At 42.1% G+C, this 22619-nt stretch overlaps 1 protein-coding gene across 1 annotated transcript in view; it reads right to left on the bottom strand.

Annotated features, from left to right (window-relative positions):
* Positions 1-6752: 6752 nt before the first annotated feature.
* The window catches only part of MTCL3 (MTCL family member 3), a 31330-nt gene continuing 15463 nt past the window's right edge, over positions 6753-22619 (bottom strand). The window contains 6 exon segments of the mRNA XM_079970752.1: positions 6753-6902; positions 9355-9445; positions 15687-15852; positions 15854-15874; positions 18245-19420; positions 20906-20977. Of these exon segments, the coding sequence (XP_079826878.1) occupies positions 9378-9445; positions 15687-15852; positions 15854-15874; positions 18245-19420; positions 20906-20977 (1503 nt within the window). The 3' untranslated portion in view covers positions 6753-6902; positions 9355-9377.

The raw sequence follows: 22619 nt of genomic DNA, 5'->3' as shown, positions 1-22619 counted from the left end.
AGTGATGCTGGGGGACCTGTGCCTTCCCTGCCCAGATGTGGCTGAACTACAGGTCCCATCATCCTTGACCATGCTGGCTGGGGCTGATGGGAGTTGGAGTCCAACATTTGGAGGGCCACAGAGTCTCCACCCTGATTAAAGACTAAAGTATTGTGAACATTTCTCCAGCTCACATTCAGCATTTCCCAGTTGTTTGCATGTGGCCCTGTGTCTCCAATGTGCCCAGGTGGAGTAGTGATACCTTTTGTGGTTGGACTTCTTGCGGATTTCCTCTTGGTAGCTGCACAAGTCTTCGCTTACTTTGGCAAGTTCTTTAAGAGCCTAGAAATACAAATAGCAATCTTTTAGTGTGATCAGGTTCTTATCAAATTTCTAGAACAGCTGTAAACACAGCTATAGCCTATGTTTTCAATTTCAGAGGTAATTAAAGAAGGGCCACATCACAAAAGATACAGACCTGGTAGAGCCATAACTTCTCCTATCTGCTATTTACATTATTGTGTAGTTATGTCTGTGATTTTGATGTTTTATTCTGCACCAAGCCACCTTGAGTACTTTTTGTAAAAAGGCAAATAAATAAAGCAAAAACCCTGCACACCATGGTTTACCAAATCAGGAGCTAGCCTTATGAATAGGTCACAACCCTGCCTCACTTCCTCCTCCTTCCCTTTCCAAAGTATCTTCCCCTCTCCCCAAGACTTGGTCATCAGCCCAGGTCCTCCTACAAACTGGAAATTGTAATTGTAATTTCTGTAAATCACGGGTATGAAGGAATCTGTTTTTATGCTAATCGTGACTTAAATTGATATGTAATGGCAAACCAAGAAAAGGAATAACCGGGAGAAACTGTACCACGTGGGAAAGGAGGAATCGCAGAGGGCACTTATTTTTGAGGTTGATTTCCCACTTACAAGTAACAGTTCACAGCAAATCAATTTTATGTCTAAACCAGACCACAAACTGCAGCAAAAAGGCTATGCTAACAAAAAACAGCAAACAGAAGAGTCTGCATGGCTTGACTGACAAGTTCCGGAATCCTCAGCACCCAGGAGATATATTTTGGGGACAGAGGGCAGCGTGACATTCATTTTCTTAGATCTGTAGTTAGCATGTTTTCACACATATTCAGTTCAGCTCAGGACAAGCTGATCTGATCTTGTCACCTTCCAGTGGACTCGGAATAGACTCAGATGAGCTGAACACATCAAGTCCATCCATTAAACAGCCACTTATTAAAAAAGTGTTGACATGTAAGAGGTTGAAGCCTGAGCTACCTTCACTTTCCCTAATTGAAATACCCATTACTGGTTTACTCACAATATTGAGATCCTGTGTGTAATTCTTGGTTGTTTTCAAGCCTGGGCAATCTTCAGATTCCTTGTAACTCTCAAAGGCCAGAGTATCATTTGCAAAAGCATGGTTTCTTCCCTTGTTTTTTGCATCCTTGCTCTCCTTTTCTGCCTTGCCGAGAAAACTCTCTTTGTCTGCTGAACAAGAGTTCAGTCCTGGTGTGTCACTCCAAACTGAAGAGGGGGAATGTATGGGTCGTGTCTGTGCCTTGCTATGAATGGCCTTAGTCTCAGAGGCATTCATATTGCTCTCACGCCTTAATTTTACCTCCTGGTAAAGCTGGAAAGGAAACAAAAAGCCTCCTATTAGACCACAGTGATCTTATCAGCTTGATAAATAAAGGATGATATCTGTTTTCATGTTGAGCTTGTGCCATCAGACTCTAAAGTCTGGATTCCTCGGTTGGCTGGAATATCTGGAACTTTTTTTGCTACAGCGTCATTTCTTTTCACAAGGAAATACTGCAATTTCCAAAAATGGTGTTGGTTTCAAACATGAAGTTCATGAGTATGTGGCTGTTGCATACTGGAACAAGGTCTGAAAAGATTCCCATTGTACCACACTAACTCTCAAATGAAGCATCTCCCAGCTGGGCCAACTCTTGGACATCAAAACCAAACCGAAGACATGGTGCACCACAATAGGACATGATAATTGGTACAAGACTATGTAGAGAAGGCATATGATATGAGAAGCAGAGCAGAAGAGCCACTCAGATCCTATTGGTGGGCTTCCAATCAGCACCAGGTTATCCACTGTGAGCACAGGACTCAACTGTGTGTGTGGTTACTGTTTTAGTTTGTTACTATGTTATGTAGTTTTGTGTTCTTATATTGTAAACTGACCTGTGATCCTTGGATGAAAGGTGTTATATAAATTTAATAAATAATATAATAATAGATGGGTCTTTGGCCTCATCCAGCATGGTTCTAGCTGCTCTTCCATTCGTTCTCAGACTTGGAAGCAGTATCCCTAAGGATTCCTGACCAATTGCTATGGGAAGCTGTGACCTCTACCACCATAGGCACAGATTGCACAACAGCCTGTTAGGCTTCCTTTCCAAGGGGAACAGACAGATATAACAACTGATGGCTCTTCTGCATTTTGCCTCTGCAGTGACGGACAGATATCAATTTCACCTCCCTCTTCAAATTCTACCTTTTCATCTCAAATCAGTTTACAAATTTAGCAAGGCAACAACTATAATACGGAATGGTGATGTTCTTCCATGGACAAACGAAAGATCTGATGGGCAAAGCAGTGGCATCATCATTACAAGGAATACGGCTAAGAGGTCAGAGAGCTTGTTAAACAGCTACACTTCACTCTGAAGGCACAAAATGGCAGAGATCCAGTGGGGTGCATCAGCCACCTCAGCTGCAAACCGCCAGGCAGATGAATCATTGCAGACACATAGTGTGAATGTGGAAAACCAACAAAGCAGATACAGAATCACCAGCAGGAATAAATTCTATGTCCTGGTAAACAAAATACACTGCTAAAATGGCAACTCAAGGGAGCATCAGCAATAATTATACTAAACCCGTCCCATGGGTTAGAACTGTGCGAAGACTGGCAGAGAACGAATGAGTGAACGGTGTATAAATACAGTTTGTGTCTAGTCTGCGGTATGTTGTTTATTGTACTCTCTTGCTACTGAATGCCATCAATAAATATAGCAGGGCTGAGCCAGAATAAATGTGTCCTGCTCTCGTGTCCCTGGATTCCAAATTCAAGACATTCCTTTACATGCTAATAAACAAGATTGGTCAACGTTAATCTCAGAAAGCAATGTCTAAAAAGGCACACCTAGATTTAGGGTGGGCAGCGTGTGGCACCCCAGAGTGCGTTGGACTTCATGACCAGGCATGATAGAAATTGTAGTCCAACAGCACTTGCACGGCCGCAGCTTGCTACGTGGCATCTTTTTTTGCATGGATTGCTGTTCCATAATACAAGGGTATGCTCATGACCCCTTTGTTTTAAAAGCACAGTGCAAATTCTTCCAACACCCTTTCTGGCATCAATATCATGTTAGAATTAGCACGCTTTCTACAGCAATGTGCTAAAAGGCATCATGCTTCAATGTTTATACAATAAGTGGTGCCTGAAGAACTCCCCACCACCACCCCGCTTCTGAACAGTCGCATAGACACAATGGCTGATTCATTCCAACCCTATGGATTCTTTGGTGAAAGCATCTTTTTAAGTTTTGGGACTTTGCTTAAGACAGTATCATCATGTTAGTTGCTGACATGGAAAAGAAACCAAAAATACCTCTTCTATTTTCTTCTGCATGACCTTCCACTGGCATTCCCATTCTTTCCTTTCATTGTCAAAGCGCTCCAGAAGTTCCATCTTCTCTTTATTCCAGTTCCTCTCAGTTGTGCTCTCCAGTTGTGTCCGTAGGTCCATAGCTGCAGTGGCCGAACGGAGAAATGTCTGTGCACCTCTTTTCTCTTCTAAGATTTTCCTGGAATGTGTGGGAGTTACGGAACAGCAAGCCTTACTTGCCTCTGGCTCCAGCTTTTGGGTCAACCGCAAAGGAGAAGAGCAAAGAAACAGGGAAATCAAACAATCTGCATTAAAGGTTGGTTGCAGAGTATAATTCTATACCTCTTGCTTTAAAATACATACAATACAACAACAGAACAATCTGCTCAGTTGTTCTGCCTGAGCTGGCCTCCTGCTGAACAAGCAATACACAGGTGGATTTTTCACTAGTGGAGACCAGAGAAAGCTCTGAAACAGGGCCTTCCAAGGTGAAGACTTAGCTGGCCTGGGATCCACTGGATTCCAAGCCAATCTCACTGTCATCACATGATGGAATTGGACTGCTGCAAGAATTGGGCTTGATCATCTACCATGGCAGCTGGCAAGAAGGGTGGGTGTGAGTTTGGATTCTGCTCTTAATCTCTGGCAAAATGGAAATGGAGGAAATTCAAAATCTGTGGAGAAGGAACAAATGCATGACAGCTCCTGTAATCTCAACATATGCAGGAACTGCCTTTATTTTTATTTTACTCCAGTGGTATTTTATATTCACAAGACTACTAAAAATGCAATGCTGAACATGTTGATTTTAAAAATATTTCTAATGGTTTTGCAAAACCATACAAGGTTCTCGGAAGATGTTTCAAAGATGAAACAGGAGCTGCATAATCTATATACGCCAGGCAGAGCATTTACATGATTTGCACAATTTAATTAAAAGCAGGCACAGGATCTTGGTAAGTAATTTCTCAGCAGGTGCAAAAATGCTTATCATAGAAGCATGGTCAGAAAGATATGGAATGTTATGATGGGTAAACTACTTACTATTATTAAGACATGGTTCAGCACTAAAGCTCTGATTAACTTTATGAATGACTCTGATTAACTTTATGGAAAACATACATTATGTTGGAAGAAAAATAATCCAGACAGAAATACATGTCTATAGATTAGCAATGCCATAAAATTAAGCATTTGGTCTATCAGAACACAAGCACAATTGATTGACTTATTTAAGTATTATATTTTTGCATTTGCAATGTTGTATTTGGAAAAGTAGTTTCTTTGTCTTTATCTTTTAAACATATTTTTACAAAATACAAATAATTTTAAAACCTATGCAAAAAGAGATGTGTGGCATAATCACCAAAAGATCTGCTATTTGTCTAAATTAAGAAATTAAATTAAATTTTATTTTCATTAAAATAAAAAGTACACATTCAAACATGAGCAGCTGTCCAGGATTGTGATACTCAGTCTTGCAAGGTAATGCTGAGCAACCTCTGTTCTCCCTGGTGCCTGGCAGTGGAAATCAAAACCCTCCAATCTTGCTAGGCCTGGAATGACCAAGACACAGTCCATGTCCTACTATCTCACACTCTGTTGACAAGGCAGCCAAGAATCTAAAGATAGTAAGTTTGCTAATGAAGATGATTTGGAACTGATGCAGTCAATCTCTCCATTTGCTCTTCCCAGTAAACAAATACACACACACAGACACACGGAGGGGCGATCTATACGACAATGGTAGGCTGACTTCAATCTTGCAGAATCTATACTTTTGCTTCACAAGAATCCCCACAGCCAACCACGTATATTAACTGTGCAGAGCTCATCCGTCTTAAGTGTTTTTGAGTATTCATTACTGCTTAAGAATATAAGAGATAGCTTGCAGGATCAGACCAATATCCCAGCAACCAACAGTCACTAGGTGATTATTGGTCAGTGGTCTACTGCTTCCTTGTAGTCTACCTATCTCCATCCCACAATAAGGATGCTCTTCATGCTTAAAATCATACTGTGATTTTATTTTCTAAATTCAAACCAACATTGTCAAGGCTGGAGTAAGGATGACCATAATAAAATTTTAGGCCTTCCTTATGGGGGCTAAAAAAAAATGCTACTGTATATTTCTGATGTCCTAATCCCAAATACAAAAAACTATTATATAAACTGGATTCAATTAACAAGTCCACTAACAGAATCCAACACAATAATTTGTGCTAGCACAACAGTGCTTCTCCCTTTCTCCTTCTCCTGTGCCCCCCCCAATTGGCTCCGGGGGGAGGATCCCCAGAACAACGCACAGGGAAAATGCTTTGCTTGCCAAGCTAAAATGCTTGCACTTACAGAACAATTGTCACAGCACCACACTGAATTCCTCCCTACATCTTTTTGAACGACAGTTCACCAAAGCCCTGCTCATGCAACATGGTTTGTTTGTACAAAAGATTTATAGGGTTGGGATGACACGCAATGACCCTGCATGGCCTATGCGCATTCTGTAGTCCTTCTGAGCAGACTCTATATGTGTGCAAATCATAGATGAGATCGAGTTCTTTTCACAATGTGGTTTGGGGCTTAGGGAGCACCCCTTTCACCCCACCCCTTGTGTCCTTCACTGTACATGCCAAGAAGTCAAGGAAGTTGCTTAGGGGAATTCTCTCACCCCCCTCAGGACTATGGAAAGCAGTCTTGCTTGGCAGCCACAAACAATATCTAGAGCTACTAGAAGGAAACATCTGTCAAGGAATGGGTGATGGCCTCCTTTGCCCTCCTGAGATTTCTGCATTGCAGGGGGTTGAACTAGATGACCCTTGTGTTCTCCTTATATTCCTAAGAAACACAACCTAGACACAGGCTTGCTACCTCAGTGACAAATAAGTATATTTTTGATTGGTGTTTTGCTGCCTGCATCTTAGTTTCATATTTTTATAAGTTGGAAACCACCCAGGGGTTACGTCAACATGATGAATGATCTATAAATGAAACCAATAAATAAACAATATATTTCTTGGGGAAGGAAAGTAGCCATAGACAAGTATGTATTTGCAGCGTGAGAAGGGATGACAAATTCCTTATCGTTCCTCTTTAAAATCATATGTATGCTACTGAGTGTCTCTCACCTGCGTGATGAAACATTTAAGCCTTTCTTTCTCTGGAGCTCACCCAGACATTTCACAGGACTCTGAAGCTTCAAAGGGCTCGCTCTTTTCTCCTCTCTTTGCTTCACTTTCTAAAGCTGACTCTGGATCCAGTAAATTCTTTTGTGTTTATACCTGCCAGGAAAAAAATCAGGGCAGCTTTATTACAAATGAGGGTCACTGTTGGTAACTGAGCTGTTCAAATACAACATAATATTCTTAATAAAAAAATGAGGAGCGGCCAAGAGGGACTGATTGTTTAAGCAAAGGTCTTGGCTTCAACTAGGAAACAGCAGATAAAGCTTAGGCCAAAGTTCTAGCTGACTGCCAGGGGCTGAAATGACTGTTGCTCAAAAACAAATTCTTACATAAAGTTTCCACTGCCCTGAAAGCTCATTTGCAGTCTAAATGTCATTTGAAATAGAGCTTGTGCAGCCATTTCAATATTTTTAAAAGTTTACAATAATGTAAAATCGCTAGGTTTGATTTTCTAACAAAATGAAGCTGCACAGTATTTGGAGGGGTGCTACAGTTACCTCTGAGCAGACTTATTCAGATGAATTACAAGACTTTTATTACTTTGACTTCAACTGTATGAAGACTGGTCAATCTGCAGGTTCCCGTGCAAAGCAATAAAATAAGGCAATGTAAAAAAGCAATGATCTTGAGAAGCATTAATATATAGGTGCTTTACAGGACAAGCACAAATATAATGCATTTCACCTTAATGCGTATTGATCGCGTTCTTGCAATGCATGCTTTTGCAGCGAAGCTCAGTAGATGTAAAACAAAGGAGCACAAAGCATTTCTGCAATTATTACTTGGTTGCTTAAAGCAATCCTTGCAGTGTACAATCTGTTTCCCACCAAGCTACATTTCTGAAACCACACTGGAGACCATCCAAATGCAATCAAGTTCTGGAAGAGCACCACGGGAGTCATTGCATTACATGTAACATAGAATGGGAAGGCTGGAAAGAGCTGGAGGTCACATAACTCAAACTTTTGCCCTATGACAGGTCCCGCTTTGCCCCAAGCACTCTCAGCAGATTAGCACATGTCAGATGGACCTGTTGTTAGAGAATTGCCTTGGATTCAGAAAACCTGGACCCAAGTCCCTCTTCTAGTTGAGATTCATTCCGTGGCAAGACACTTTGTGACCTCCAGCTTCTCCTCTGTAAAACGGGAATGAAAGTTACCCTATTTGCGGGGTTACTGTAAAGGTAACAGCAATAAAAGCTGTGAAGCATTTTTTTGCAAATTAATCACGTTATAGTAGTAGAAGGCTTGAGCAAAGTGGTCATTGTCCTTGAAGGGCAACTTAGTGAAACACATCCAGATGGCCCAACCCAACAACGTCTTGGGTGATATCCAACTGTGCCCATCTGCTAGCAGAACAGACTTCCACTTGCACAACAAAACTCCTCCTTCCTCTCCCTCCCCCATCTGCCACATTTTCTTGCTAATTGCTCCCATTGATACTGACACTCAAGCATGACATTTACATGTGGAAAACTGGGTCACTGTTTAATTTTGTACCAAATTCTCAAGCTGGTATTATGGTGGATAAATTCCTTAGGGGACTGTCCCTTATCTCCATCTCTTATTCTCCTCAGATGATCCTTTCTTCCCTGAGAGAGCAGAATTAAATGTCCCTTTCCTGTATTATTTGTACCCATATGGTCAGGGAAAAATAAAAATAAAGGCTTGGTTGAAGAATCATAGCAGATAATTTACATCAAAGCTCATTCTCCATGTAAATAGGAAGCCTTTTTCCTTTTAAAAGAAATAGCTAACATGCAGTGTGTGACACAGCTTTTGTTTCCCTTGGGGAACAGCAGGGCGTCCATCCTTTTCGACATGTCCTAGACAAGGTCAGTAGCTCAATACAGCAGTAAACTGTATGCCAACAATCAATGACATCTGCACCACTGGTTGTTTCCTATGTCAAGCAAACAAGTTTTTCTTTTTTAAAAAAAGAAAGCAAAACTGTATAGCATTATACTCTCCTTCTATCCCACTCTCTCTGCATACAAACACACATACAAGTCCAAATAGTTTGAAATAAATACCCTTCTGGGGCACGGACGGCAGCAGCTAAAAATAACAGATGGTGACATCAGCCAAGGAGGTGTTATGTTTTAACGGAGATGAACAAAAGTGGTTGCACAAGTCAGCTCTCCGGGAGAGCCGTCTTTTGATTTATCAGCAACGCAGCCATTCAGCTGTGCCAGATAGTTAGGTACATGCTACAAAACAGTTACTTTTGATCACAACTGCAGCCAGCTACTGTGCACTTGAGCACACGCATCCAAGACTCAAGCAGTGAAAATCAAGAGCCAAATGATTAAATAAAAAAACACTCCCTCTATCAAAAAGTGCACCCAGCCTTTCCTTAAATAATCCATTTCTTAGTAAGATGATTACTGACCTACATTCACATCAAGAGGAAAAACTAGACAGATGTCAAAATAAGCCGTTGGACACAATGCTATAGCCCCTTCTCATTTTATGTTTTTTTTAAATTCTCATAGTCTAAAAATGAGTATAAAACAACAATGAGGTTTAAAGTAGGAGAAAAACCTTACCTTTTATAGAGGGAAAAAACCTTTCAGAAGTATTTCAGTCCAAATGTGAAGTAGTAGTGAAAGCAGTGAAAGTCTTCCAGTTCTGAAAATACTGAAATCGTTCAAAGAAAGGAAAAATAATCAGCTTCTCAACCAGGAGAGCTCTTGGAACTCTATTAGATCAACTTTGCAACTTTTTGCAAACTGAAGAACGGTTCCGTTTAGCATCATCCCAACAGCTGGTTTCCATGTGACGTCAGCACACGGAGGATGGTTTTAGAATCTCTTCCAATCCCCAGCCCTGTAACTTTAGATCTTCTCATATTATATGTAAACAACTTTGTGTCCAGGACATTTTTAGGTTTTATAGTGGAGCCCAGTTTTTAAAACTTGCCAGAGCAGCCTGTGTAAATATTAGAGCAGTGACAATAGCCAGTTTTAGATTTCTTTTATTAAAAGGCAGTCATCTTTTTTTCTTTCTTTCTTAAGAAGCATTCTTTCCCTGGAGAATTTTCAGATGCACAGATAGGATAGCAACGTTCCACCACATTTTTTAAATAATCTACATATTTTCTCCTTCTTCAAAATAATAGCTGTGGCTCAGTCTTTTATTGTTTTTAAAAAGCCTTCTTTCAATAGAGAAGAGCAGTTTGAAAAATATTATCAAAGTCACAGTGCCCTGCCAAAAAAGACAAAACTTTAAATGAGAACGAGAATCAAACCTAACAATCTTCCTTAATGCCTGTGTGCTGTGAACTCTGTGTGGTTGCCTTTGAAGACTATTCAACAGCTGCAGCTGGTGTGGAATTCAGTGACCCCACCTCATGGTGGGTGGAGGGGTCACTTGGAGCAGAGAAGAACAATATTCCAAGTCTCCACTGGCTGCCTGTTGCCGAGCAGATCAGCACAATTTAAGGAGCTGGTTTAGATTCATAAGGCATGAAACAATGTGACCTCTGCATACTTCATGGCCGTTTTATAGAATTTGGTTTGAACATGCACTCCTATCATACACCGTCAAGCATTGACCTATAGTGCTTAAAAACACATACTTCATAGGAATATACAGACTACAGGAAAATCTCATAAGTCTGCGGTCTGTACTTGTATTAGAAGTCTCACTGGCTTCTGTGAAGTTGTTTATTTTCTCCTACTTGATTTCCATTGCAATTGTTTACCTTCTGTTTTCCACTACAAATGTGCTGGTGAAACAGCAGAGGGGCATTTTCAGTGCCTGCTCTGAAGATCAAACTCCCCTTCTCTCCACCACAATACAAGTCTGTATCATTTCAGAAAGTGTTGTGTAGCATCTTTGTTAAGTAAGAATTATACTGCCCAGGATGGGTATGAAGACTTAAAAGAAAAACTTGCTTGCCTTCAGACCACGGAACCCTTTCCACATCAGCATCTACCATGGATTCCTGCTCATCTGCCATGGAATCCCTCAACCACAGTATGAAAACCAATGTTTTAGTAGCATAACTGTAACCTGCATGTCACGATATATTATATATTTTTGTATTTAAAATTGTTATCTTCTCTGAGGTACAGTAGTCACTCTGGGGGTCAAAAGCCATTTGAAGGAAAAAAATGTAATGTATTTGTAGCAGATGTTTTTCAGCATTCAGGAACCCACAGGAAATGATTGGCTCAAAATACTTATATTGTTGACTCATTTTAAAATGGTTATTCTCTCCCCCTCCCAACCTATTAGGTTTCAAGACACATAAAAATGTGTGTTTCATTCCATATTGAGGGGCACAGAAGAGTGTGTCTGAAGGATGTTTCAAGCCTGAAAAGAATGTGCTTATGATTCAGCTCTGCACCAAGCATAAGAGCACATTTGTACAATGTCATCCTAAGCTTTTGTTTCAGTGTCTTAGCAAAACCAACGTGACTGTTATCAGGATTTAGGCCTACAGATGGCCCTTTGTGAGAAATAATCAGCGACCTATGAGATAAAAGGCTGGCTTTTTGTGCCACCACTGAGTACCAGGCAAAGGAAAAAAGTAAAGGAAGACCAGACAGACCTACAAGAGCTTCATGAACATCAATATGACATCACAGGCCAAAGCCTGAGCATAGAGACCACTTTCCCAACACAGTTCAGCTTGTTGATGTTCCTTTTCACAAATACTGCTTGCTCAGCCTATCTCACCTTGTCTCACACAGCATCTTTGTATTGCGCATTGTTGCCTAAATAGCACCCCCACTGACTTCGCAGAAGTTATCTCAGGCAAGGGTTAGGAGCCAAACTTTGGATGCTGGCTTTATTCACTCCCCTAGGTAGATCATGCTATGCTGTGCATGCAAAATCTATGACTAAGGGTGGTGCCATAGAAGTGCAATTGTGGACAATTGTCTTGCCCTTTCTTTTCCCTGTTCATTGCAGAGCACATTTCTCAGTCACGTTGCTTATGCTGACTGGACCTCCAATGGAATATGCTGAAAGGTTTGTGAGTAAATTGTTCACTCCCTTTGGTATAATCTGCCTCAGTTCCAACCTGTCAAAATGGCTTTCTCCAGGCACTGCCAGGATTTAGACAGGGTGCAGAAGGTATTAAGTGGTATATTAGCAAATGGGCCACATACACTTCCTCATAAATATTTTGGTACATTCAGTCTGATAAAATAAGAAGAATGCAATTATGACAGGAAAGAGGTACATGGTAATTTCTCGGGTTCTAGCTTAGTAATATGATTCCACATTAAGGCCTACTTCTCACAAACAGCAGGCGAAGAAGTAAATCTGTTACTGGACTGTTCCACTACATATTGCAGCCCTGAACATATATTGATACCAGGAAGAAATGTTCTAGTCTCATTCAAGAAATATGCATATAGAGTTACGAGGCTGAAGGCTATGAGAAAATGAAAAGAACATTCTAGCCCTGGTGCACTGTAAAACCCTTAAGTACCAAAGAAGAGGCCTTCTGGATTAGGCCAAAGGCCCATCTGTTCCAGCATCCTGTTGTCATAGTAACCAGCCAGATGCCTATGGGAAGCATGTGTGTAGGACCTGAGTGCAACAGCTGTCTCCTTATTAGTGACTCCCTGCAACTGGTATTCAGAGGCATACAGTGGCACCTCAGTTTATGACAGTCCTGTTTATGAACGATTCAGATTATGAACTATGCAAAACCAGAAGTAGTGTTCCGGTTTGCGAACTTTACCTCAGTCTACAAACGGAAGCTGAACGGTGGATGGGCACTGGCAGCGGGAGGCCTCATTAGGGAAAGCGCACCTCGGTTTAAGAATGGATTTGGTTTAGGAATGGACTTCAGGAACGGATTAAGTTTGTAAACCAAGGTACCACTGTACTGCTTCCAAGAATGGATGTAAATCATAGCCGCAATGACTGGTAACCACTGGTAGCCTTGTTTTCTATGAATTTGTCTATTCTTCTTTAAAGTTGGTGGTTTTTGTTACACCTTGTGGGAGCCAATTCTGAAGTTTAACCGTGTTGTGTGTGAAGGAGTACCTCCCTCTGTCTGTCCTGAATCTTCCAACATTCAGCTTCATTGAGTTCTAAAATTTTGAGACTGAGACATTTTTCTCCTGCATTTTGTTTCCGCTTGTCATTCCAGAAGCATAGTTAATTCAGTCTATTCCAAGCGTAGCAAAGGAACTGGAGTGTGATGTTCTTAAGGCCCTGCACATGTTGTAAACAACCCCTCAAGGTCGTCAGCAGTTCATCTTTCTTTTCGTTATGACACATTCAGGCCCTCTTTCTGGCAAATATTTCTATATTCCAATGACTGGGTGTATTTCTGCTTCACAGTGGCACCTGCTTTCTTCCGCTCTGGTTCCAAAGTGTTGGTGACACATGTCACCAGATCCTTGTCTTATTATATCTGTGACCAGGAGCTCCAGGCACAAAATATTTTCAGAGGAAAGAAATATCCATCTCCTTGAAAGAGAGCTTTCAAACCACCATTTCATTTGAGAGTGGCAGAGATGGCTTGCACAATTAGGGTGGGTGGAGGGAGAACTGTGTGACTCATCCCACATTCCTTAATTTTCAAGCTAGTAAAAGCTACTCTGCCTAAGACCTGTGAAATTCTGCACAGGGTGGCTGCTTGCATAAGCCCATTATCAGGGACATCTAGGAAGACTTGTAAGTTTGAAAGGGCTGTAGATCAGCCGTCACACACATGCTTTGTGTGCAAAAGGTCCAAGGTTCAATTCTCTTTATCTGGGCTTTGCCAAATACAAAGTGAAGCTGACGTGAGCCCAAGAAATTGGGTAGTACGCGGCCTAGTGCAATTGCTCTGCTTGTCTTGCCCTAAAACCACCCAGGAAGGTCTGTAATGATCGAGTTGCAATGTGATCTTGCCCTGTTGTAAAAATGCAGCAGTTACAGTAAAGTCTGACATTTCTTGGGTGTGAATGCACAACCCGCCCTTCAGTGCTTAATGGCACATTTATTAAGGAGGGGTGGGGAAACAGAATTACCATTTTATTGTCAGCACATTTCTGTCATTAACTTAAAAAAAAAAATATGGGTTTGTGTCATCGACTCTTAAACTGACTCCCCCCTCCCCAAGGGAATGATAAAAAGAAAAACAACAATCCTCTCTGGTGCAGAGAATTTATGGGATACGTTTTGTCTAGAAGGGATTCTTTTGAAAGAAGGAAAGAAACTGGTGCATTGCAAATTGCGAGAAACACAGACTGTAGAGGGACATTGCCAAGTAATCTTACTGGGGGGGGGGGTGAAATAAGAGAGAGAGATAGGATGTTTAAGTTACAGGTAGGTAGCCGTGTTGGTCTGCCGTAGTCGAAACAAAATAAAAAAATTCCTTCCAGTAGCACCTTAGAGATACTTCTTCAGTATCTGAAGAAGTGTGCATGCACACGAAAGCTCATACCAATGACAAACTTAGTTGGTCTCTAAGGTGCTACTGGAAGGAATTTTTTTTTAGGATGTTTAAGAACTCTCTTACTCAGTGATCTGTCTGATGCCAAGGCAACTGGTTGTATCTTAAGAAAATGCAGAAATAGGGTCCACACAAAAAGAGGAGAGTTGGAGCAGATCATCATCACTAAAGCATATATCTAGCATTTCACAGAACTGGAGAGCTGGAAGGGACCACAGGAGTCCTCTAGTCGAATCCCCTGCAATGCAGGAATCTTTTGCCCAAGGTAGGGCTTGAACCCACAACCCAGAGATTAAGAATATCATGCTCTACCAACTGAGCTATTCCAAAAGGGCAATGGGATTGGCAAACATTCCACTGTTTTCCCCAAACTGACTTGTTTTTAAGTGTGTGTTCACGTTAATGGAAACAGAACACCTGGGGTGATTTCCTAATATAATTCATTACCTTACTCAAACAAAAATATGGCATATTTGGGGATGAGATGGAATTAGATGCTTGCAACCTCACTGTGGGGTAGACCTGTGCAACCGTGACCTGCCAAGCTGAACATAGCTCACTGATGTGCAAGCAGATTCAATAAGCTACTTTTTGGTCCGGTCTGCTTAGAGCCTGGCCTCACTGTTGTGGGGGTGGGCAGGAAGAAAGCTGGTAAACTACAACCTTTGCCTAGTGGGCTGTGTTCTTCTTGGAGGGTCCCATATTGTGTATGCTTTCTGTGGAGACACGGAAACTGTAAAAAAACAGTTTCTGTGTCTACTCTGAAAGGCATGCTTAACTTCTACACTGATCTGCTCTCTAGATGTACTTTAACGACATGCACAGCTTATTCAGGCTTGTTTTTCCCTTGACCTTAACCCAGCAAGCTACAGTAAAGAAAAATAATGGCTAGAGGCAGAGTTGAGATATGGCCAGGAGGCTTCAGGAATACAGAAGAATATCTGATAAGTGATGAGCTGACACAAGAAGTGAAATCCTTCATCGTTTTTCTATCTCACCATGGTTTTGGTCAATAAAGGCCAGATCTACATCATTATCCATGCTATTCTGACATTTGTCGCTGACATTTTATACCACTCAGATTCATCAGACTCTAAACTAAACCAAATCTACATTCACTACAAGATGTTGTCATTCAGTGTTCCAGGGGATTGATCCTGGACTTAGGAGCTATACATTCAGTTCCCAAAGGATCCTGGTAGAAGCTCTGCATATATATCAACTGCCAGGAAGTCTGGCAAACTCCATGTAAAATCAATTTTAAATTCACAGCTCTGTTCTGAAGAACACAAACTGCAGTGAGTACAATATAAGCACTGCATGGAGGGGAAACCTGCAACATTTCTACTATTGTATAGTTTACTAAATGTACTGTGAAATAGCTATTAGCTGTTTACAGCCTCATTCCCATTCCCCCCCAAAAAATAAAATAGATAAATAAAAATAATGAAGATCTGTTTTTAACCTGCTTACCTAGCTTTTTTTTTTTATGACCATGATCAATTCCATTGTGGAGATGGTGTCCTCTGTGTGTCGTTGCTTCCTGTGTGACTGCATTTTGGCACCTAAGGGCTGGTTTGCCTTCTTTCAAACAAGTAGTCTTCAGTGTTTTTACAACAGTAGTGATGGCCACAGAAACTTATAGCTCTTGCACTTCTTGTCTTGGGAGGGATGGACAAAACAAAACAAACTGAAAATAATACTACAATGAATGGTAAAATGATGAAAAAAGGTCTACAGCACAAAGAACAGTGTGAAAAGGAAGACAAGCTTAAATATTGTTGTGTAAGAAAGGGATGAAAATAATACAAGGATGAGAATCAGTAAAATGATAGGCTGGAACATCTGGGAAGGTACAAAGACAAGATAATGCTATATTAATGAAACAATAAATAACAAATTTCCAGAGAGTGAAAAATCAGTATCTGGAACCTAGACCTACAAAGACACTGTATGCTTGGGCTGACTAGTTTTAGCAGATCAGTTTTCAAAAGATCTCTTTTATCTTGGAAACCAATTCTCATCAACAGTATTCTGAAGTTGACTATATTGCCTTAGATCTGAGATTACATCAAAATTGTCTTATATAAATCTTTTATTTGCTTTTCCTTTTGCCACTTTGTGAAATTGTATTTCACTTTTCTTTTCCATCCACTTGCAATGGGCAGTACTACATTCATTGCATCTATGATTTACTGATAGAGGAAAGGTTAAAACCACATCCATTCATTAAACATGAAAGTCAGGAAAAATTGAAACCTTGGCAAGCTGTTGATTTTTTTGGGCGCATTGAGTCTAAATTTGCAATCTCCTACCATGTATATTATGTAGTATATGACCAGAGAAGCATGCATATGCATCTGTATTTCCTGACACATAATTCTAATGGATTTTTCTACCATCTCTGAAGGGGAAAATATACACATGCATTTGTCTCTCACCTCAAAAGTTTTATCTTAAGAAGGCATTGCCCCACCACATACAAGAGCATTATAGCTGATGACAGCCTGGGCCAGCCCTAATTTTAAAAACCTTCACACTTAGTGTAGAAATAAACCCTGCAGCTTTGACAAAGCACATTGCAATACATGATTTATATTATTAACCCTGCATTCCAATGAATTATAAGATGCAGGGGTAGGTTTCAGAAACTAGTGCATGGGCTTCTGCAAGAGACTCCAAGGCAATTCCAGCTATTTCACAAATGTGAGGCTTTTTAAAGGCCAAATTGCCACATGGGGAGGCAGTGGTTTTCAGGCAATGGGGAGGAGGTCAAAGTGCATGGGGAAGAGAAAGTTAATCCTGCTCACTTGCAATTTCTTCCCTAAAAATGTTGCAACAGGAGCAATTAGGATTTTTTTAAAACCCTCATATTGGAGCCATTGGGGGCTTTTTTCCCAAGCATAACTGATCTGTGATGAGAGAAAACATAGGGAGCAAGGGATTAACCTTCTCTCCCCAACTGTGACTTCCACCCCCCTAAAAAAAAGTCCCTCTGCACAGTCAGAAAACTTAAAAAGGACTTTCATTGGTACTTGTAATTTTTTTGTTTTAAGTAGTCTGTTTGTTGCACTGAGCGGTCAGGGTAAGGAGAGGCATGGCAAGTGAGGAAAGGAACTCATGGGCTTGACTGGGAGGCCGAAGGGGATTGTAGCTACATTATGGGCTGGATGTTCCCTGCACCTGGATTACTGGATGTGGGGAGAGTCTTCTGCCAACCTCCACAATAGATTTGGCATGTCTTGTAAAGATGAATATTTTGCTCTTGTAGCCCTAGTGCTGGCTCCAGGTTGGTTTGTTAATTTTTTGTGGGGGCACAGGAAACAGCAGCAGCACTCTCACTGTGAGAGCACCTCCTTTCTGCAGTATGGTGCTGCTGGCTCCCCCTTGCCAATACCACATGATTGCTTGCCAGGGCAGAAGCCAGCCAGCCACCCAGCCAGCCAGCCAGCAAGCAAGAGAGCAGGTAGTGGTAGCCATTCTCTTGCCCCTTTGGGGCCTGATGGAAAGGCCAGGCAAGAAAGCCAGAGGAGCCATGGGGGGGTCTTGGCAATGGGTCCAATGTGATTGCCAGTGTTGATGCCAGCCCCGCACAGTCTTGAGAATCCAATACAGTGGAATCTCTGTTGTTGAACGTAATCCATTCTGGAAGACTGTTCAACTTCCGAAATGTTCAACAACCGAGGCTCAATGGGCAGTTGGAAGATTCAATTGAGAAAATTGAGAAACACGCCTCAGAAGCCGGTCGACTTCTGAGGCACGTTTGAAAGTGGAAACAATTACTTCTGGGTTTTCAGTGTTCAAAAACCAAAACGTTTGGCTTCCGAGACGCTGAGACGCTCGAAAACTGAGGTTCCACTGTATTGTGATTGGGTTGCAGACATTAACCTGGCAAATTTACAATTAAGCCAGAGAAATGTAAAAGGAAGACTATTATATAAGAATTTTAAGAAAATGTGGCTCAAATATCCATGGCATCTTGGGCTAGATTTTTTTTTTTTACCTGGATGGCTTAATAGGTAAAAATCTACCTGACTCACTGACAAAGGTTCATCTGTACTTCGGTCGTCCGAAGACTTCGGAACTTCTAGTCTGTCAATAAAGGTCTGGAGCTCTTTTCTGAATGCCTTCATTTGGGCATTTATCCGGTAAAGAAGTTCATGCTCCCGTATCCGACTGCCATCATCTTCCTCATCCATAAGTCCAAACAGGTCCCCATTTGCCACATAAACTCTTGCCTCTGTTATTATGGTGCTTGTGTCTGAAATCAGGCGGTCTATCGTCTTGCCCAGGCGTTCTGCCTCACAACGGATGTCCTTCATTTGTTGCCGGTCGGTCAAGCTTTTCTGCCACCCTGCCGGCGTTGGGTAGAAGGTTCTAGTGGGGGTCAGGCAACGTATGTTGCGGACCTCCTCCGAGTCACTTTCCCCACCGATGGGCCCCTCACGCTTGCGGTGTGGGGGCCGAGAGTCATCATCACTTTCTTTTTTCCCTGCGTCACTTTCAGCATCGCTGTCTCTGGGGCTGCCCCGGATCCCCAGATGAGAGGCTAGATCATAGCGCTGCATGTTGGACATCAAGACTCTGTTCTCGTACTGGAGCTGCATGACTTTACCACTGAGGTCATTGATCTGCATGCGAGCAGCTTTGAGCTCTTCTTGCAGCGCATCCATCTTGACACTATCGTAGTGCCTTGAACTGTCGTGAGCCCCACTCTTGTATTTGTATTTGTTCAGCTCTGTCGTGATGCGCTTGTTTTGTTCTTCTACATCAGCCAAGTTCCTCCTCAGCAATTCAGTTTCATCCTCAACTAGCTGAAGATGCTGACGTAATTCTGAGAGGGATTCGTTCTGCTCCCCCATGAGGGGGTTGGCTGCCCCTGAAAAATCATCCCCCCTTAAGTCATCCAACTCTGCTTTCAGCCCTCTATTTTCCACTTCCAGCTCCACTATTTTCCTTCCCAGAATATTGGCTTCTTCTTCTACCAATCTCAGACGGAGCTTGAGTTCTGATTCTCTTGTAGTAGGCGGGCCTCCTGCTTCCCCTTTGGGTAAGGGACTGTCTAGGTCACCATAAAATGACCGATACTTCTGCAGGTCATGTTCAAACCTGTCCTTTTCCTTGTCTATTTTGGCCAGCTTCTTCCTCATCAGGGCAGCTTCCTCTTTGACAAACTGCAACTGGCATTTCAGATCTTCACTGTCCTCCTTACAAAAGGAAAAGGTTATGCAACAGTTACTTCATGTGTGCAAGCCAAAACACCACTTGGCAATTCAACAAAAGAAAATACCGAAGTCTAGAATACTGGCCCTCGAAGAACATAGTGGGAGTCTTCCCGCCCTACATTCATTTCAATAGAGGCAAGCCTCCATTTGACCCAGATTTCAATTACGAAAACATCTGCGCTGTGCCATAGATAAAGCATAGCTAAAATCCCCCAAACCAATTATAAATAAAAATATTTGTGTCTGATGCATTCACACATTTTTTTTATTTGTAGGGGTTTATCTACAATACGTTGATCTGTTTAAGTGCCCCTGAGGAATAGCTGAGATTCTGACCAAGGGATTCTTACTCCTGGCATTATAAAATGAAGGGCAACGTTATCCTACAAGGAATAGTTTGTGACATTTATTGCCATATAATTAGTGAAATTAGTAGTGATCTGTGTTTATCACTGTTATAGCCATTCAACAGTAGTCTAGGCTTTGCACTTTAGATGTATAGATACTGATAATTAATTATAATTAATATTTGGGCCGTGTTCTTGCAAACAAGTGCCATAAAAACAGCAGCAGATTTCCTATGCTTGACTAAGGAAACACTTGCACTCATGGATCTTTGCATTCCATGCCCAGTATGGTGTACTGGTTGGAGTAAAAGACTGGGAGACCAGGGTTCAAATTCTCAACCAGCCATGAAGCCCATTGGGTGACCTTGTGCCAGCTACTGACTCTCAGCCTAACCTACCGTATTTTTCGTCCCATAGGATGCTCCGTCCCATAGGACGCACCTAGTTTTTTGGGGGGGAAATAAAGGAATTTCCCCCCCTTTATTTCCCCTCCAAAACCAGGTTGGGGAAACCGAACCAGGTCGAGGAACAGCGGGATGGCGGCGCTGCGCCTCCCTGCTGTCCCCTGAGCTTGTGGGGCTGGCCGATGTCTGCCCGACGCGAGGGGCGCTCTGCTTCAGTGCGCCCTGCCCGCCGGGCGGCAGGCTGCTATCCGCAGCGTGGGGAGCCCTGCGGGGAACTCCTGCAGGGCTCCCCATGCTGCGGATGTTTGCCCAGCACGAGGGGCGCTCTGCTTTCAGCGCGCCCAGCGCTCCGGGAAGCAAGCTGCTATCCGCAGCCTAGACAGCCCTGCAGGAACTCCCGCAGGGCTGCCTAGGCTGCGGATGTCTTCCTGAAGCCTGGAGAGCGAGAGGGGTCGGTGCGCACCGATCCCTCTCGCTCTTCAAGCTTCAGCAAAAGCCTGCATTCGCCCCATAGGACGCACCCAGATTTCCCCTTCATTTTTGGAGGGGAAAAAGTGCGTCCTATAGGGCGAAAAATACGGTAACTCACTAGGTTATTGTGAGGATACAATGGGGAGGGGGAGAAGTATATATGCCAGCTTGAGCTCCTGGGAGAAAATGTGGGGTAGAAAAGCCATAAGCTAGACCATAGAATAGGCAGGTACCTTTGAGCTCACCTCGGTGGGTGTCTGCTGTGACTTTTTCTCTGATTTCTGCAGGTCCTTGCTTCCCCTTCTTTTCATGGACTGCTATAAAAGAAAGATCAGGGGAAGGACATAAAGGTCAGATGTAGCCAATAGATGGATGAAAAGTGTACACAATGCAAATCCAATAAAGCATCATTTGAAACAGACAAAACTTCCAGCTATCTTTTTCATAATATTTGTGGCTCCACAATCCAGAGACATTTACCTTGGAACAATATCAGGATAATGCCATACAAAACAATACCATTCTGTAATTATTATTCTTAATAAATTAAATAGTCAAAGTAGTATCAGAAACAAATGATGTATTTTTTTAAAAAACTACCCCCTCCCCTTAAAAATTGACTCAGAAATCTTGTAGTTTAAAAGAGATCTACATGCTTTCATATCTTTTTTCACCACACCAGAGGTAGGTGATGCAACCTTAGGGTGCTGCTATACCCTGCAGTTCTGCATGGCTGAGTTGACAAATGCTGTTTAAACTTTCCCAACGTGCCCTACATCTTTATGAATACCGGGGACCAGAGCTTTGTGAAAAACATTTTATGACAAGTTAATAGCCTCTTTTACCTGTCTAATGCATAGGTTACCAAATATGAAAACCTTTTTTATCCTTCCTTTGAATATGAAGCATACCTTAGGAGTTATTTTAGTATGCAATATACTAATCTTTCAGTAGAACACCTAGCAATTTACCACTTTCCTCTATCTTCTTTTTTAATAATCAAATGCATGTAGTTTAAGTTGCTTTTATTATCATGTTGCTACTGAAAAATACAACAAAATAAGGCCATCTGCAACTCAATTTAGCCATAGTACTTGCATTTACATGAACTTAGGGGTATCATCCATTTTACATTATCACACTGTGGCAATTCTGGAGCAAAGGAAATATTCATCCTTGCTGGGAACATCCAGTCACACTGCAAGTTCTGGGAACAGGGCCAGCACTCTGGATGATAGCTCAGTCAGGAACTCATCTGGAAGTCTAACAAATGACCAACGGTGCCCAATCCTAGTATTGGGTGGGGTTCCTTGCAGAATGTGAGGAGGGAAAAGTCCTTCTCTTCAGGTTTACACTTTATCTACAATCCTAACCCCCACCCCACTCACGGGGCTTTGCAGAGTGGCCATGGTGGAAGGTCAGGGGGTACAAGAAGAATGGGCTCAACCCCTGAGGTCTGGACCCAATCACAGGCTGAGATGGCAATTGGTATCATGGCAGCAAGACTGGCTCAGGATCCTGTGGATCCCAGGCCAGCTCAACCATTCCCCCTTCCCCAGCTTCAGAATATGCCATTTGGGAACTTCCCACTGGGCTCTGCTGGCAGGAATGTCATGTATCTGTTGGGAGAGCAGAAAGGAGAGATCAGTTCAGTCAGCAGTGCTGACACCTCCATGCAATCCACACACACATCCAGCCTGGCGAAAGACCCAGTGAAATATAAGAGCTCAACTTAGTGAATACACTAGGCATGACTAAGTCTGAATCTAACCCAATGCACATTTTGATAGAGCAAAAAGCAGAAGACTATTCTTCTTTCTCTTACCCACCGCCCTGCCACACTTGTTCCTATTCACTGCAATAATCCTTTGTTATTATTATCAGGTTGACATCTGCTGGGCAATGTGTGTTTTTCTTTCTTTCTCTTGAGCTGTATGTTTCCAGGCCAAGTTAATCACT

This window comes from Podarcis cretensis (genome assembly GCF_951804945.1).
Source record: "Podarcis cretensis genome assembly, chromosome: 3".
Lineage (NCBI taxonomy): Eukaryota > Metazoa > Chordata > Lepidosauria > Squamata > Lacertidae > Podarcis > Podarcis cretensis.
This window is presented reverse-complemented; position numbering and strand designations above follow the sequence as displayed.